This window comes from Hyaena hyaena, unplaced genomic scaffold (assembly GCF_003009895.1).
Source record: "Hyaena hyaena isolate Hyena2069 unplaced genomic scaffold, ASM300989v1 scaffold_158, whole genome shotgun sequence".
In the NCBI taxonomy this organism is placed as follows: Eukaryota; Metazoa; Chordata; class Mammalia; order Carnivora; family Hyaenidae; genus Hyaena; species Hyaena hyaena.
In genome coordinates, this window is record NW_024080790.1 from 2,942,785 (window position 1) to 2,959,355 (window position 16,571).

General features: G+C 36.4%; 1 protein-coding gene across 3 annotated transcripts; it reads left to right on the forward strand.

Moving 5' to 3' along the window:
* Positions 1 to 204: 204 nt before the first annotated feature.
* C1D (C1D nuclear receptor corepressor) lies at positions 205 to 15,993 on the forward strand. Of its 3 annotated transcripts, none has more exons than XM_039239599.1 (5): positions 205 to 267; positions 11,219 to 11,365; positions 12,090 to 12,156; positions 12,459 to 12,514; positions 15,129 to 15,993. In XM_039239599.1, exons 2-5 carry the CDS (start codon positions 11,228 to 11,230, stop codon positions 15,291 to 15,293), a joined length of 426 nt encoding a protein of 141 aa, XP_039095530.1. In that variant the 5' UTR covers positions 205 to 267; positions 11,219 to 11,227; the 3' UTR covers positions 15,294 to 15,993. The 3 variants fall into 3 exon arrangements, with proteins under 3 accessions (XP_039095530.1, XP_039095529.1, XP_039095531.1); XM_039239598.1 differs by lacking the exon at positions 205 to 267 and adding an exon at positions 389 to 559; XM_039239600.1 differs by lacking the exon at positions 205 to 267 and adding an exon at positions 1,124 to 1,144.
* The last annotated feature ends 578 nt before the right edge of the window (positions 15,994 to 16,571 follow it).

Below are 16,571 nucleotides of genomic sequence, written 5' to 3' on the forward strand. Positions count from 1 at the left end.
TCTGGTTCAATATGCTCAACTTGTATTACGGTGGGTGTCGGCCAAATACAAATCTAGTCAACAGGTAACCGCTTCACGCCCCAACTCCTTGCACTGCGTCAGCCTGAGACCTTTGAGGGCGTAGGCTCGGGAAAAGGAGCCAGGGGCGGGGCGAGCAGCGTGAGGTTATCAAAAAGCGCCGCTGGCGCCCTGGACAGAGCCGGCGCCTCATTGACGTCACCACCGTCCGACTGCGTTTCCCGGAGACCGGAGTAGAAGGCCGGCGAGGTATTATTGGAAGCTGGGGTTTGAGTTTTTTCTCGGGTTTCTGCAAAAGTTCGCTTCTTCTGGGAGTCCCGCTTTTTATCCCCTGGAGGACTGTGAGGAGCGTTGTCGAGCTGAGTAGCCTTTGCGAATGCGTTCCCTCACACCCGAGCGTTGGGGCAGTGTTGCTTCAGGACCCTCACTTGGGCTTGTCCTGCGGCTGCTTGGTGGCTTTGGCCAACCTTGGCCCCTTATCTCTCTCTCTGTGTCTGGCGTTTACTTTTTCTTCTCAGCTCCTCCTCTCAAATACTGGAAGGTGAAGGAGAAATTCAATGACTTCACAATTTTCAGTTGTCGTCAAATCTTGTTTAGGGATGAAGGCCAAAGTGAAAAGTATAGAGTAAACTTGACTGTGTTATCCACATTTATCATTCACATGTATGATCACAAACTGCCTGCTGGTGCAGTATTAGCCCATCTGAGTCGTTAGGCTGATCTCGATTTAAAGGTGAAATCTAGAGTGGGTACTCTTCAAGAAAGTTATCCTTTATGCCTCAGGAAGGTTAGGTGCGATTCAAACTTCTGTTTAAAATTATCTTTAGTGTCTTCCTGCGTGTTGACCGCAATTCAATTTTTACTTGATAAAGATGTGTATGTCCCATTTATTGACTTCTTTGGACTGTCTGATAATATACTGAAGCGAGAATTAATTCTATGTTGACACTGGTTCCAAAAATGTTGGATCCGAAAAAAATTCCAACAGCTATTGGAATTGAGAGAACCGTTTGTGATTGGTGGAAATGCTAGAACTCATTGTTTTGTTGAAAGATGAAATAATGACAGTGTGAACAGTGGCTTTCCAAAATGCTATAGGATATTATAGCTGCCTTCAAATAGCTATGTATGTATCATAGTACAGAGGTGATGCAGTTTTCCATAACTGCTTTTAATTTTCAAATGGTTCTTTTTATGTGTTGTCTCAGCTACTGCTTCCAAACATTGACTGTTCAGGTTTGGCTTTGAATAGTCCACATTGGATTAGGGTATTTGATCATTTTCACTTTAGTAAAATAATTACTACTACTAGCTAATAGTAATAACTGAACCATACACTGTTCTAATAGCTATATATCTTAGGAATCTGAGCTCTATTTTATATTTTTCACAGCATCAGAGTATTTTATTGAATGAATATATCATAATTTAACCAGTTCTTGTTAATGGCCATGTAGATTGTTCCCTTCTTTAAAGTTTCAGTATTTTAGTGTGTTGCAGTAGATGTCCTTGAACATTATTTTGCGTGAAAATGTACTCTTTGGGAAGTAAAATTGCTGGGTCAAAGAATTTGTACATACACAATTTTGAAGCACAGTGCCGAATTCCTGCCACTCCCCATGCTCAATTTACACTCCACTTAATAATAACTGAGAAGCTATTTCTCCTCACCTTTGCCCGTATTAGGTACTATCAGTCTTCTTAATTTTTGCTTGTTTGACAGATGAAAAGTGGCATCTTGTTTTAGTGATTTATGTTTCTTTATAAGATTGAGTAGCTTTCTTTATGTTTATTGGTCATCTGGATTCCTTTATGTGTGAACTGCTGATTTTCTTTGTTCATTTTTCATTTGGATTATTCTTTTTGTTATTAAGTCGATTTGTAGAGGTTCCTTTTTATCTGCCTTTGTTGCAAATATTTTCCCTACCTTTACATATGACTTTAGACTTGGTTTGTTGGTTTGTTTATTCATTTTTGCATGCATACATTTTTAGGAGAGGCATCAGGAGTTTTTAGAAGGAGATTTGTGACATTATTGAAATAATTAGACACTCTGGAATATCAGCCTTTGTTGGGAATGTTATTAATACACTCCTCTTTTAAGGCCACAGGGTCTGTTTTGTTTTTATAAGCTTTGTTCAACAACTATCACAGATCTGGTGAGCACACCCAGGAACCTAGCTTCCTGTTACCCCCAATTATATTTGGAATTGAAATGAGATTTAGTAGAGCTGCTTAAGTATTCTAGACTGTACTTTCTATTTTAGGTGTTTTTCAATTTATGAACTGAATTATATTCTAAATGTTAATTTGTGAGTTAGCCATCTGATTTCATTATAGAAATAATGTACATAGGTTCTTGACTCTCAAAGTGTAATTAACTCATGAAGGCTAGCTTTTTTTAAAATGCAAATTCAAGATGTCTTGTAATTTTACCCCTATGTACTTATGTACCCTTAAATGATATTGTTTAATATAACTATAATGCCATTTTTGTAGCTGAATTTTTTTTGTGTGTTTATTTTGAGAGAGAGAGAGAGAGAGAGAGAGTCAGAGTGAGACTGAGAGAGAGAGAGAGTCCTGAGCAGGCTCGGTGCTGTGAGTGAAGAGCCTGATGCATGGCTCGATCACATGAACTGTGAGATCATGACCTGAACCGAAATCAAGAGTCAAAGGCTTAACCGGCTGAGCTACCCAGGTGCCCCTCATAGCTGAATTCTAATTTCATAGCAAAATTATCAGTGATCTCTTAGTGTCATCTAACATCTGATCCATGTTGTGATTTCTTTGTCTCAAAAATCTCTTTTTACATGTGATTTGAATCAAGATCCAAACAATGTCTACATATTCCGTTTGGTTGTTAGCTCTCCCAGATCTCCTTAATCTCTTTTTCCTCTACCTCCTCTCCGTTTTCTTAGTTTTTCTTCATCCCATTTATTTGTTACAGAAACCAGGTCAATTGTCCAATAGAGTATTTCTCATTCTAGATTTGTCTTTTTGCTTTCTTGTGATGTTGTTTTAGCTTCTCTATCCTCTGTATTTCCTGTAAAATGGAAGCTAGCTTTAAAGGCTCAATTAAGTTGATTCAACTTTTTTGGGAAGTTGGTCATGCTACAGAGATGGTGCTGTGTATATCACATTGCTTAATATCAGGAAATTCATAATTTGTGTCCTACTTTCAGTGACGTGAAGATTGATTCCTGGGTTTAAGTAGTGACAGTTGCAGGGCGCTTGGGTGGCTCAGTTAAGCATCCAGCTTCGGCTCGGGTCATGAGCTCACAGCTTGTAAGTGAGTTTGAGCCCTGTGTTGGGCTCTATGCTGACAGATCAGAGCCTCGAGCCTGCTTCGGATTCTGTGGCTCCCTCTCTTCTCTGTCTGCTCCTCCCCACCTCGCAGTCCGTTTCTCTCTCAAAAATAAATAAATGTTAAAAAAAAAAAAATTAGTGACAGCCCCACCCTTCCGTTGTAAACTTCCCCATTACCCCTTTATCTGTCGGTTTTTGTTGCCTGAATGTATAATTTCATTAGGGGTTGCAAAATGGTGATACATATTTTTTTAGTTTGTCATTCTTTCACTTTGTTAGCAAGAATTTGAAGTCTAGTTTTATTGGTTGGGAATCTGACAATGAGGAATAAAAAGGCTATTGTAGGGAAATTCTGTCAGAACAACAACTTACAGTGCTAGGAATGTACCTTTTCTGCTGTAGTTTTGGAGGCTTAAAGGAGTGTGATGGTCTTTTTGATGTGACAGCTTAGGGAGGCTGCAGCCCCCAGAGACCCCAATACCAATCTAGGTGTTGCTGTAAAGGTATTTGTAAATGTGATTAAAATGCATGAATCAATTGCCTTTAAGGTAGAATATTCTAGATAATCGGAGTGGTTATGATTCAGTTAAAAGGCGTTAGAAGCAGAGCTGAGGATTCCCTCACAAAACAGATTCCACCTGTGGACAGCAGCTTCCACTTGTAGCCAAGAGGTCCTGTATGCCCTTCCTTGAGGGCCTGCCCTGCAGAATTTGGAATCATTTAGCCAGCCCCCACAGTTGCACAAACCTGTCTCTTGCGATAAATCTCTTTATATATATCTCCTATTGGTTCTGCTGCTCTGGGGGAGCTCTGGCTGGTGCCAGTAGTAACTCCCCTGAATCCTCTTCTCTAACAAAATGGGGTGGGGAGTGGTGGTAAGGGTCAGAGAACCTACTTTTTTAGGGTGACCCTATCATTTATTATCCAAACTGTCACTTATGAAAGAGAAATGGGGAGCTGAGTGAATGGCAGACTGAAACAACAGGTATACACTGGGATTGTCCTGGGCAGATCAAGACATAGTCATTCTGTGTGTCAGCCAGCAGTATGACACAGCCCCTTCAAGGAGCTTGTAGTCAAAGGGAAGTCAAGTTCATCTTGACACAATTACAAGCGGTCATGTCACCTAAAACACTATCTGGTAATGTCTATTTTGTAACATCTCAAAGTTGAGAGTCGAAACTATTGACCATAGGGAGACTACTCAAAGGCTCTTAAAATGATCTAGTCAGTGAGAGTGGAGGGAAGCTTGTGGTGTAAGGACATTAAGGAGGCCAAATTGATGGGATCTGGGGCCTGAGGAAGGGGTGAGGGGTGACTCCTAGGTTCCTGGCTGGACTGACCTCCCTGAAGTAAGAGAATGAAGGGCAGGAGATGGGGGATGGCTTCTGTTCTGTGTTTGATGGTGTGCACCCTTCTTTTCTCTTGCCTGTGCTATGGTTTTCCTTACCATTGAGAGGAAGAAGTGGCAGTAACATTGTGTAGGAGTTACTAGGGAGGGTTCCCCTCCTCTCTGCGCTTTAGTCTCAGCCAGACCTTAGTGGATGGAAAGAGGCAAATTTTCTCATGCCCTTCTCCACCTCTACTTTTGCTGTTGGTACTTTAGAAGGAGGAGGTGGAAGGGTGAGAAATACCTATAGAACTTGGGAAGGGGTAAGGAGCAGAGAGCAGAAGAGGGTGAGTTCTTTTCTTTGCTCCCTTCTTTGGACATTTTACCATGTACAACTTTGGGCAAGTTATTGAATCTGAAGTAAATGAGTTAATGTGTATACTTAGAATAGTGTCTGGCTCATAGGCAGTGATTTTCAAATGGTTGCTGTTGCTGCTCATACCATACATGCATGGCATCATCCTGGGATCTGAGTAACAAGGGAATGGGGAAGTTTCTGCAGTTCTCTCCCTGTAACTTTTCCTGTGGAAAGAACAAATATTCAGGAACTGTCTATATAAAATGTTAGAAGAAGTCATATGAATTGGAGGGAATTTCTGATAATAGAAGAACCATTATTTTGTAGTCGGCCTTGCCTTTATTTTTTAGTTAGGAAAAAGGCAAGTGGTTCAGTTCATATTTAATGAGGGTAATTATTCTTACTGCCTTGCTTTCAGTGTTCACCTCCACCCATTTTAACAATAAATAACTACTTGTTTATTGGGGCTTAGGGACCAGGAATAATTGCAGGAAAAATCCCCATCGTGATTCTGGGGAGGAAAATTATTCTGTAATAGAAAATTGGATGAAAAAATTCACATTTAAATAAAGGCCTTTTTGTGTTTCTTATACTTGCGATATTTGTTAAGAGCCAAAATACTTTGTTAAAATATGCCTTTATTTAAATTTAATGATTATTTATTTTTATTACAATTTTAATACATGCTTTTTGAAATAACAAAATTTAAACAATGAAGAATGAAGAGTTAGAAAAATGAGTCCGCTTTGATCCTCTTTCCTAATCTGTTTCTTCTCAGAGAGAACGTCTTTTTTATATATCTCCTTCCAGACCTTTTTCTACATATTTTCATATTACAGGTTTTTAGAAACAGCATATGTTAGATACATATTGTTTTGTATACAATATTCTGTGATTTTTTTCACCATGTCTCATTGTGTGTTACTACATAAAGATTTACTTCTTTGTTTTTAATATTCTCTTGAATGGATGTGCTGCAGTTCATTTAACTGTTTCCCTATTGATGAATATTTAGATTAATACTTCCAGTATTTTGTTAGAGATTTTTCATTCAACAAATGTTTATTGACTGTCAGGCAGTGCTAGTGAAGAAAACACAAAAATTTCAACTCTCCTGTATTTCCCTTCTTTTGGAGGTGGTCAGGCAGTAAGTCAGATGCTACTAAGGACTCGGAGGCAGAGGAAGTAGGGAGTGCTGGAAGTGGAGTGAGTGTGTGCCTGTCAACAAGGGTGATCAGGAAAGGATTACCTTCAGGTAACCTTTGAGTAGAAATCTGGTGAAGGTGAAGTAATGAGCTCTGAAGCTCCTGGTGGGAGAGAAACATTCTAGGGAGGGAAGAAGTGCAAATGCCCTGAGGTAGGGGCATACCTGATGTGAAAGGAAGAGCAATGAGGCTGTTATGACTGGAGTGGAATAAGGAGATGAGGTCACAGAGGAGGCAGGAGAGAGTCAGGGCTTTTTAGGCCTTGTAAGGGGTTTGTCTTTTATTATTTTTTAAAATTTTTACTTAAATTTTTATTTTAGAGAGAGCCTGCACATGAGCATGGAAGAGGGGCAGAGGGAGAAAGAATTTTAAGCGGGTTCCGTGCTCAGCGCAGAGTGCAACGCGGGGCTCAATCTCATGACCCTAGAATCATGACCTGAGCCGAAATCAAGGGTTGGACACTCAACTGACTGAGCCACCCAGGTGCCCCAGATTTTGCCTAGATTTTATCTTTTATTTATTTTTTAAAATATTTTTTAATGTTTATTCTTGAGAGACAGACTGTGAGTAGGGGAGGGGCAGAGAGTGAAGGAGACACAGAATCCAAAGCAGGCTCCAGGCTCCAAGCTGTCAGCACAGAGCCCAATGTGGGGCTGGAACTCACAAACTGTGAAATCATGACCTGGGCTGAAGGCAGACGCTTAACCAACTGAGCCACCCAGGTGCCCCCAGATTTTGTCTTTTATTGAACGGGGTGTAGTGAGCCTTTAGAAATTTCCAAGCAGAGTTAATGATATAATGTGACTTAGATTTGTAATGATCACCCTGCTTTCTTGATAAAACTATCAGAATGGAAACAAGGAGGCCACTTAGGAGGCTACTGCAACAATCTGGGTAAGATACAGTGATGGCTTGAACTGGCTTGGACCAGGAATGTTGCAATAGAAATGGGAGGATGAGGTTGGATTCTAAATATGTCTTTTTTTTTTTTTTTTTTTTTTANTTTTTTTTTTAATTTATTTCTAGAGAGAGAGAGTGAGCAGGGGAGGGTCAGAGAGAGAGGGTCAGAGAGAGAGGGAGTCACAGACTGAAACAGGCTCCAGGCTCTGAGCTGGCAGTCAGCACAGAGCCCGACGCGGGGCTCGAACCCACGAACCATGAGATCATGACCTAAGCGAAAGTCAGACGCTTAACTGACTAAGCCACCCAGGCGCCCCGGATTCTAAATATGTCTTAAAGATAGGGTGAGAGAGAAGAGTCAAGGTCCATATGTAATTTTAGGTCTGAGCGATTGGAAATGTGGCTTTGGGCACATTATGTTTGAGAATCTGTTAACATCAACCAGAGATACTGAGCAAGCAGTTGGAAATATGATTTGGAGGTCAGGGTTGGAGATAAAGACCTGGGAGTCATCAGTATATTAATGCAATTTAAAGCCCTGAGCTCACCTAGTGAGTAAATTAGAGAGGAAAAGAGAATCAAGGACGCCTGTGGGCATTTCAAGGATAAGAGGCTGAGGATATGAGAAGGATGCAGCGAAGGAGACCAAGAAAGCATCCATGAGGTAGGAGGAAATCAAGAAAATGTGATGCAAAGGAAATGAAGAGAGTGAACAATGTCAAGTGATGAGAACTGGGAACTGACCATTGAATTTAACAATGTGGCTGTGTGGATGACCTCGACAAGAGCAATTTTGAATCAGAAGGAGGCGCCCTGATTGTGGCTGATTCAAGAAAGAATGACAGGAGAGGAATTGGGACTGTTAGTATAAGCACCTGTTTTGAGGATTTGTTCTAAAAGGAATTGGAACTGTTAGTATAAACACTTCTCTCAAGGGATGGAAAATGAGGCTTTTGCTGGAGGGGGATATGAAGTCAAGATATTTCTTTTGTTGTCAAAGATGGAGAAATAAAATGCTGTAAGTTTATGGGTAATGATGGAGCAGAGAGAAAAACTGATGCAAGAGAAAGTGGGAGAGATTGAGAGAAGAGTTCAAGGAATCCATTTCAGTAAATTTGTATGTATGTATGTATACAGAGATTTCTCTAGCTAGATTCTTAAGAGGATTTCCTGAGTCAAAGGGTATGTACATTTAAAAAATCTGTACCAGTTTATATTCCAACCTTCATTGTATACCCTTGCCAACAGTGAACTTTGCTGATCTTTAAAATTATTGCCAGTCCAATGGATGATATCTTTTTTAATTGGTAGGAATTCTTTATATAATTGGACTAGTCCTTTTTTTTTTTTTTTTTTTTTTTTTGTATTCTGGCAAATATTTTCTCCCAGGCTCGCTCTTGCCTTTTAAATTGGCTTTTGGTATACTTTTACCATGTGGACTTTTTCCCAGTTTTTATGTAGTTAAATCTGTCATTTCCTTTTATAGCATTTGGGTTTCATTTGGATTATGTAAATATTTTATATAATCTTTTAATAAGTTTATACATTTACCTTTTTAATTCATCTGGAGTTTATTTGTGTGTGTTATGAAATAGGTATCTAAGTTTCCCCCCCTTTTTTTTTTTTTTAATGCGTTCTTAAACAGTTAGTTATATACTCTAAGAAGTAACTGTTGCTTAAAAGTTTGAAAGAAAATACCTATATCTTCTAGGCTTGGAGTCTTTTTGAAGGGTAGATCTTTGATTTAAACATTTTTTCCCCCTGTGGTTAATGATCTTTTTGGTTTATGTACTTCTTTTTAAGTTAATTTTGGTAATTGATTGTTTTCCCCCAGCACCACATTCTTTTCATCCAGATTTTCAAATTCATTCGCTTAAAATTCTACATAAAGAGAAGAAATACTAAGTCTTCTATGTATTTGCAATGCATCCTTTGTACTTACACCTGTATTTGGGCAGCAGATGCTGGAACCTTTCATAGATCTGGAGATTGGTTTAGCTGTTTTCAGCCCTCATGGCTCAGCTTTTATTGTCCTTCATTTTAGGGTTATTCTTATATTGTTCTCTCTCTCTCTACTCTCTCGGTCTCTTTCTCTCTCTTTGTAGGGGATTTCAGGCTCCTTGGATCTCTTTCCTATCACTCTGGTCCTGTTTGCTCTTTAGCTTACAAAAATTTGTACTGTTGAGGTCTGCTGATGGATACAAGCCCTTCTTGGTTTCCAATGTTCCTATGGACTTATTTTTCTATTCTGTCATTTTGGAGAGGTTTTGTGAGGGAGGAGAGGGAAATGTAAATTTTCAATTAGCTTTTTGAAATAGGAAGTCACAATTTCTTCCTGTGGAGTTTTCTTTTATCAGAGTTCTTTGTTTAATTGCTGGTTGCACAGCAGTTAGAGCGTAACTTTACAGCACAAGTAGTGATCGTCAGTCAGGTGGACTTCACTTTTTTTTTTTTTTTTTTTTTTAAATTTATTTGTAGGAGAGAGAGAGACAGCGTGAGCAGGGGAGGGTCAGAGAGAGAGGGAGTCACAGACTGAAACAGGCTCCAGGCTCTGAGCTGGCAGTCAGCACAGAGCCCGACGCGGGGCTCGAACCCACGAACCGCGAGATCATGACCTAAGCGAAAGTCGGACGCTTAACCGACTAAGCCACCCAGGCGCCCCTGGACTTCACTTTTTTTAAGTGAAACCATATGTCTCAGCAGAATATACTTGTTGAATAGAAATGTTGATACATTGTCACTAAATATTCCAATAGTACTTTTTAAATTTAAGTGACATGGTCATTATAACATATAGGGACTTTACAGATCATTAGACCAACTATCTTATTTTATGGATGAAGTATTTGAGTCCCAGAGACTTTCAGTGATTTATCTAAGGTGACAAAGTCAGTAATCAAGCAAGACAGAAAGCCCACGTCTATTTACTTCAAATCTGCTATGCTTTGCTATTTCACACATTCTTGGTGGTTCTACTTAGCTTTGTAATATGGAAGAGGTTATTTTCAGCTAATAAACTTTTTTTTTTTTTAACCTAAAGATGTTACACATGTCTTGGGATTGCTTCTAAAATTGGGTCTTGGGTATCATATTAAATGCCATGATGTGGATTTTGTTTTTTCTCATATAGATCTTATATATTAAGATATAAATGTGAATTTTAAAAGACTGGGCTATCAAGGTATACTCTAGCCTAAATGAAAACCATTGTAGTGTATTCCTCCCAAGTTTCCTCTTCTCTGCTTGTAGACTTTATGTGACATATGGACTCTCTGAATTTGTTATTAATATTTTAAGCAGGCTTAAAGAACATATATGTGTGTATATATGGACTTAAAATGATTTTAGTGATAAATATCATAAGATATTTCAGACCAACGTTTTCTAATTTTTGAGTTTAATATACCATGGTGCCAGCTCAACATCTAAATTTACAAGGGCTGTGGGTTCCGTGGTGGCTCAGTCTGTTGAACGTCCGACTTCAGCTCCGGTCATGATCTCATAGTTTGTGGGTTTGAGCCCTGTGACCGGCTCTGTGCTGACAACTCACAGCCTGGAGCTTGCTTTGGATTCTGTGTCTGCCTCTCTCTCTGCCTCTGGCCTGCTCACACTGTCTTTCTGTGTCTCTCTCAAAAATAAACCTTAAAATTTTTTTTTAATTTAGAAGGGCTAAAATATATATTTTTGCTTTACTTGTGATTTTTTTCAGCAAACATAGGGATAGGATATACTCATACTTTCATTGCTTTGCTTGGTTTTTAGCTTCTACAGAAAGTTTTTTAAATGTAGGACTTTGATTTTTGATAATCCATGTTTGGTGGTCATGTCTTTTATTCTTGAAAAGCATTGAGTCTCTAATATGTACAGCATTAGTGGACTTCGGTGGTTTCTCTTTTCTCTTTGCCCACCTCAAACAATTTGAGGAGGGGAAGTTTGAAGGTAGTTGCTCTAGAAGTATATTCTAAGAAGATTTGTTTAATTATCTTTAGGTTTTAACTCTTGTAGCACTTTTAAATACTTGATATGACCTATTGATTTTGCTTTTGTAAACTAAGGAGCAATTTGTCTCCCATGAATTCTAAGAATTTAATTTTTTTCCAGTTGGTCATAATGGCAGGTGAAGAAATTAATGAAGACTACCCAGTAGAAATTCATGAGTATTTATCAACATTTGAGAATTCCATTGGTGCTGTGGATGAGATGCTGAAGACCATGATGTCTGTTTCTAGAAATGAGTTGTTGCAGAAGGTATTTTAGAAATGTAATTTATAAAACAGAGTGCTGTCTTATGAAAACATATAGAAGAAAACATAGATTAGTGACGTGCTCCTTTTCCCCTTTATTCCAAGTGTTTGGGTACTTTTAAGGGGAAAAAACAAACCAGAACTCCAACTTTAGGAAATACTCACTGTATTTTTATTTTGACGTGGCTTTGAGAAAAAAAGAGCACTTACAACATTCTTTTTGACAGATTCTATCTTTGACCTTTTAAGTATTACAATGATGTTATCAGAGTTTCTGGAAACCCTATAGGACAAAAAGAGTAAATTGACTTTGACAGTCTAAAACAAATCTCATTATGTTTCTTCTGCCTTTGGTATTGCCTAAGCATTTTAGCCTGTCTCTTATACATAAATGCATCATGTACAATGTTTATATTGATAAATTACTTTTGACATACAAAGCCCAGATCGTAACTCCTGAAATTAAAGTAATTGGAAAGAATTTTTCTTGGATTACACACATTCTTTGTCTACTAAAGATGATACCTTAAAGTGAAAATTTGTGGGCAGAAATCTCTGGTTAATAAAAATTTTTCTTTTTGCAAATTATTTCAAGATCATTTGGTTATTGGGTTATAGACAGTGAAAGAAACATCTCTTTGATACATTGTATTTGATAAAAGTTTAAAATATGTGATGGTGCTTATTGTTTGTATGTATTTTTTCTTTCTCACTTTTTTCAAAAACAGTTGGACCCCCTTGAACAAGCAAAAGTGGATTTAGTTTCTGCTTACACATTAAATTCAATGTTTTGGGGTATGTATATTAATTTGGAGTTAATTAGAAAGCAAATTATTATGTCAAAGGTAGTTTATTTAAATGCTAGCAATTTATATATAGTTATAGTTTATGGCAATTTTAATTGTCAGATATTTATTTCTTTTAAATCAGAATACCAGATGTCCATGAGCCACATAAAATGTAATATTACAAAGAGGTTAAATAAGACTTAATTTATCATTTTTTGTGATATTTCTTTTTTGTGAGTAACTAGAGTTTTGTTAATGCTCTCAATTAATATATATGCAATTTTGTTCCATGAAATCTTTGTCTTGTAGTTTATTTGGCAACTCAGGGAGTTAATCCTAAGGAACATCCAGTAAAGCAGGAATTGGTAAGATTGCAGCGGTTTTCTTTTTATTTGACTGTTTGTTGTGGTATTCCTGAAGTCAGAGTACCTTTGTCACACTAGTTATGAGAACAAAATTATTTGGAGTCCAAATTATGAAAGTGAGCCAGATTTCATCATGTCTTTAGTGTCTCTTTTCCTTGCTTTTGTCAGAATTTGTGTTCCATATATTATATAAATCTCTGGATGGGAAAATGTTACGATTCAAGTAATTATTTATAACTTCCATATTATTTTTTTCTATAAATTCTTGAAATCCTGTTCATCACTACAACTGCCCGCCCCCTTTTTTTTTAAACTCTTACACAATTCTTAAAAGTATATTCTAGTTGATTTACTAGCAAAGACGGGAAAGTTTCTCCCCCACCTTTTCACTTCTTCCATTAATTCATTTTCTCAGCAGTAAAGAATCCAGTTCAGCAACAAAGCTAAAAGCTTTTTTGGCACCAGTTGTATGTGTACTGTCCAGTAACTCTGCATTAGTGACATATTTACAACCTGTAATAAATCTTCTAGGTTTGTCTTTGTATTCCATTTAGATATATAAGTACAGTATATAAGGTCTAGAATCTTGAAGTTTTTGCTGACTTCAAAAATTAAATCATTCAATATGAAAGAAAAAATTAGAAATCAAACTTATGGTTACCTTCTTGACTTGGCTTTATGAATAAGAACACTAATACATTTATTCTTTGTGTTTATAAAATACAAGGTAAATATGTGAAGTACACTTGACACTATTATTCTCAAGTCTTAAGGTGTTGATATGTATGTTATTTACAACTTACTAGAGTACTTGGTCATTTATTTACAAAAAATGAGTAAACCAGATCTCTTGTCTTCATTTTATAAACATAGGGAGTAAGATGCTTTCTTTTAAAGTTCTTGGGGGAAAAACAAATTTACTTTTAATATAGAAATTGTGAAAAATACTTAAAGCAAAAATGTAAAACAATATGAGGCACAGGTCTTGATTTGACCAATGGTACTGGCTTTAAAATCTTAAGGAGTGTGCACTGTACCATCTGTTTTCAACTTTCTGATATAGATTTTACGTTTATGAAGCTCTTCATTTTTCCTTTAACACAAAGTTATTTGTAGGATTTTAATACATGTTTCTGTCATTGGAAAATCTATCTTTTTTTCTCCAGCAAAACCCACTTATGGAGGAGTACATTCATATTCTGAATGCGGGTTGGCACATAAAAAAGCATACATAAACCTATTCCCCTTTTCTGACCTTGTGACAGACATCACTAATTGATCACAGAGTCAATGTGTGAGAGGAAATCTATTTGTCATGTATGTCATGAATGGAGAAAGGCATTGGAAATAGTTTATTTATTCAACAAATAATTGAGTGCTTACTGGAAGCCAGGCATTATATCCAAGTAAGATGATTCTTCTGTGATTAAAGCTGATAAAATAACACTGCTATTGCAGCAGATGCCAGTCTATCTAGTGGAGGGAGACAAGCATTTAACATAATATACAAATAATAAACATATGTAGTATATAGTACATTAGAAAGTTATAGGTTATGGGAAAGAAATACAGCATAAGGTAAGGGGGATTGGAGTGCTTGAGTAGGATTCCATTTTAAATGGTAAAGGCAAGGCCTGTTAACGAGATTAACATTAGAGCCAACTGGAAGGGAGAGTGGGAGTGGCTGTGTGAATATTGGAGGAAGATCACTACAGGCAAGGCTGGGGTGGGTGTGTGTTGGGAGCACTTGTGCTTTTAATCTGAGAGAAATAGCCATGAGAGGATTTTGAGCAGAGTGGTCTGCCTTTGACAATAAAAAATTCTAGGAATCTGCATTTTTCTGTGTAAATTTCTGTAACTATTTTGATTATTTTAATGAAACTTGCTTTTTATCAGTGATCAGTCATTTACTATGCTATTTTACGGCTCTCATCCCCTTTATTTAAATTTTCCAAAGTATAGAATAGTCCTTTATTCTGATTAGTGGTCTCAGAAGATTCGAAGTGATATGGCAATCTACTCTGTTTTTCACCTTATAAAGTCTGATTAGAATATATTTTTCATCAAAGTATCATATGCTTATTGATCAAAACTATGAAATTGAACAAAAGATCTTGTATTTTCATTTTGCTTATTTTAATTGTGATACTAGAAAGTAAAAAAATAGTTAGGTACTACTTCATCCATTTTCCATTTAGAAAAATTTCCAGTTTAGTTTGTATGCTGCAAATATGAGAGCTTTTTTTTAGATAATAGACTTTAGATACATAAGAGTTATGTGGATTTAGGTTACTGCTAAATTAAAAAATATATAACCACACATAAACAATTCAATGTTTATCTCTGAAGTGATGTCTTTGTCTAGTTCTCCCTGTCTTGAAACATCAGAACACTTCTGAAATGACTTTTTAATGCCCATTCCCCCCAGACTATGAACCTAGGAGAGCATAGAACATGTTTATCCTATTCACTTGCACTTACTAGCACCACTCAATAGGCAATAAATACATATCTGTTGAATTTAACTGAGGTATAGTGTAATAAAACTTAGTGGTGGTGAACAGCTTAGTAAATCTATTGCCTTCTTTTTTTTCTTTTTTCTCTTATCTTTAAGGAAAGAATCAGAGTATACATGAACAGAGTCAAGGAAATAACAGACAAGAAGAAGGCCGGCAAGCTGGACAGAGGTGCAGCTTCAAGATTTGTGAAAAATGCCCTTTGGGAACCAAAACCTAAAAATGCATCCAAAGTTGCCAATAAAGGAAAAACTAAAAATTAGCCTTTTAGTTTGGATGTATACCTATTGAAAAAGTACATCATTTTTATTGTTTTCCACAAGATAGATGATTATGTGCCAATACAAGGTTTAAATGTATTCCTTATTGAATTCATATATAAAATTTACATTTTAAATTTCTAATGCTAAATATTTTTTCCCCAGAAAGATTAAGTTATCTTTATTGATTTTTCCTATAGAGTGCTATGAGATTTGTAACACTGTGGTGTGTTTTATATTTATAGTTTATCATCTCCCTTGACAAGACTCTAATTTCCCTATACAAGTCAATCTTTCAAGTAACATTATATAAGCAGCTGTGAAATTTAAGTTAAATGTTTTCTGTAAACATTTGTCTATTTTAAATGAATAATGACTTTATGAAGTATTCTATCTGAAGGCTGAAGTTATAAATACATCTGTTTTCACTATACAGTTTTAAGAAAGAATGAAATGACTTAAATGTCAATTTTTTTGGTAGTTCATGTTTTCATGATTTTGGGAATTACTGCTTTCTTTTGATATTTGAAGTGTGACATTAAGACTTTAAGATTAATTTTCATTCTTGGCAGTTTGCCTCTATGTCCCATTTAAGGTAAAATATATTCTCATTAACTTTAGATGGGAAATGAGGTTGTATATTGATGGCTGAATTTTGCCATAATAGCTATACCCTATCAATAAAGGCTATAAAGTTTGTATAGCTTACTGTTTATTTTTCTCTTTTTATAAATTTGACCTTGAAATTAGGAAGATAGGGTTTAGAAATCTTTAAGAAGAAATTCATGAGTTTTTGTTCCTTATGCATTATGCCCATATTTCTCTTGGTCTCACGTTTTCAGATTTTTGGATTACATGTTTCTGAGGTGATATCAAGTACATACAAGTATTTTGAAATAATTTCCTATGTTATATAATGCCAATTAAGGGGAAGAGAAATCCAGAGGAGTGTGTTTATATCCTGATTTATTTATCTGGAATTTTTGTTACAGAGAATTAGATGTGTTAAACATTTTTTTGTAATGTCTAAGTCCTTTAATTTTAATTATATGCACTTAATGCTTTCAGTCTTTGAATCCACATCATTATGTATAGGAATGCCAAGTACAGTAAAGTACTTTAATTTTTGAAAAAGAAGTTAAAATTTTCTGTGTGATTAATTCTCCATAAGTAACCTTGAATAAATGGATTTCTTGATTTATGGTAGAAGATATTGGAAATGGTCTTAAAATGTAATGGATTTTGTAAAGCATGTTGAACTCTTTCTATGACACGTGAAGA

Bases quoted from the DNA above. Each gene is read 5' to 3' on its own strand.
- C1D (XM_039239598.1), top strand. From the start codon at position 395: ATGCGTTCCCTCACACCCGAGCGTTGGGGCAGTGTTGCTTCAGGACCC. The intron at 12,157-12,458 runs GTATGTATATTA...TTTGTCTTGTAG, and splicing joins ATTAAATTCAATGTTTTGGG to TTTATTTGGCAACTCAGGGA. The intron at 12,515-15,128 runs GTAAGATTGCAG...CTTATCTTTAAG, and splicing joins ATCCAGTAAAGCAGGAATTG to GAAAGAATCAGAGTATACAT.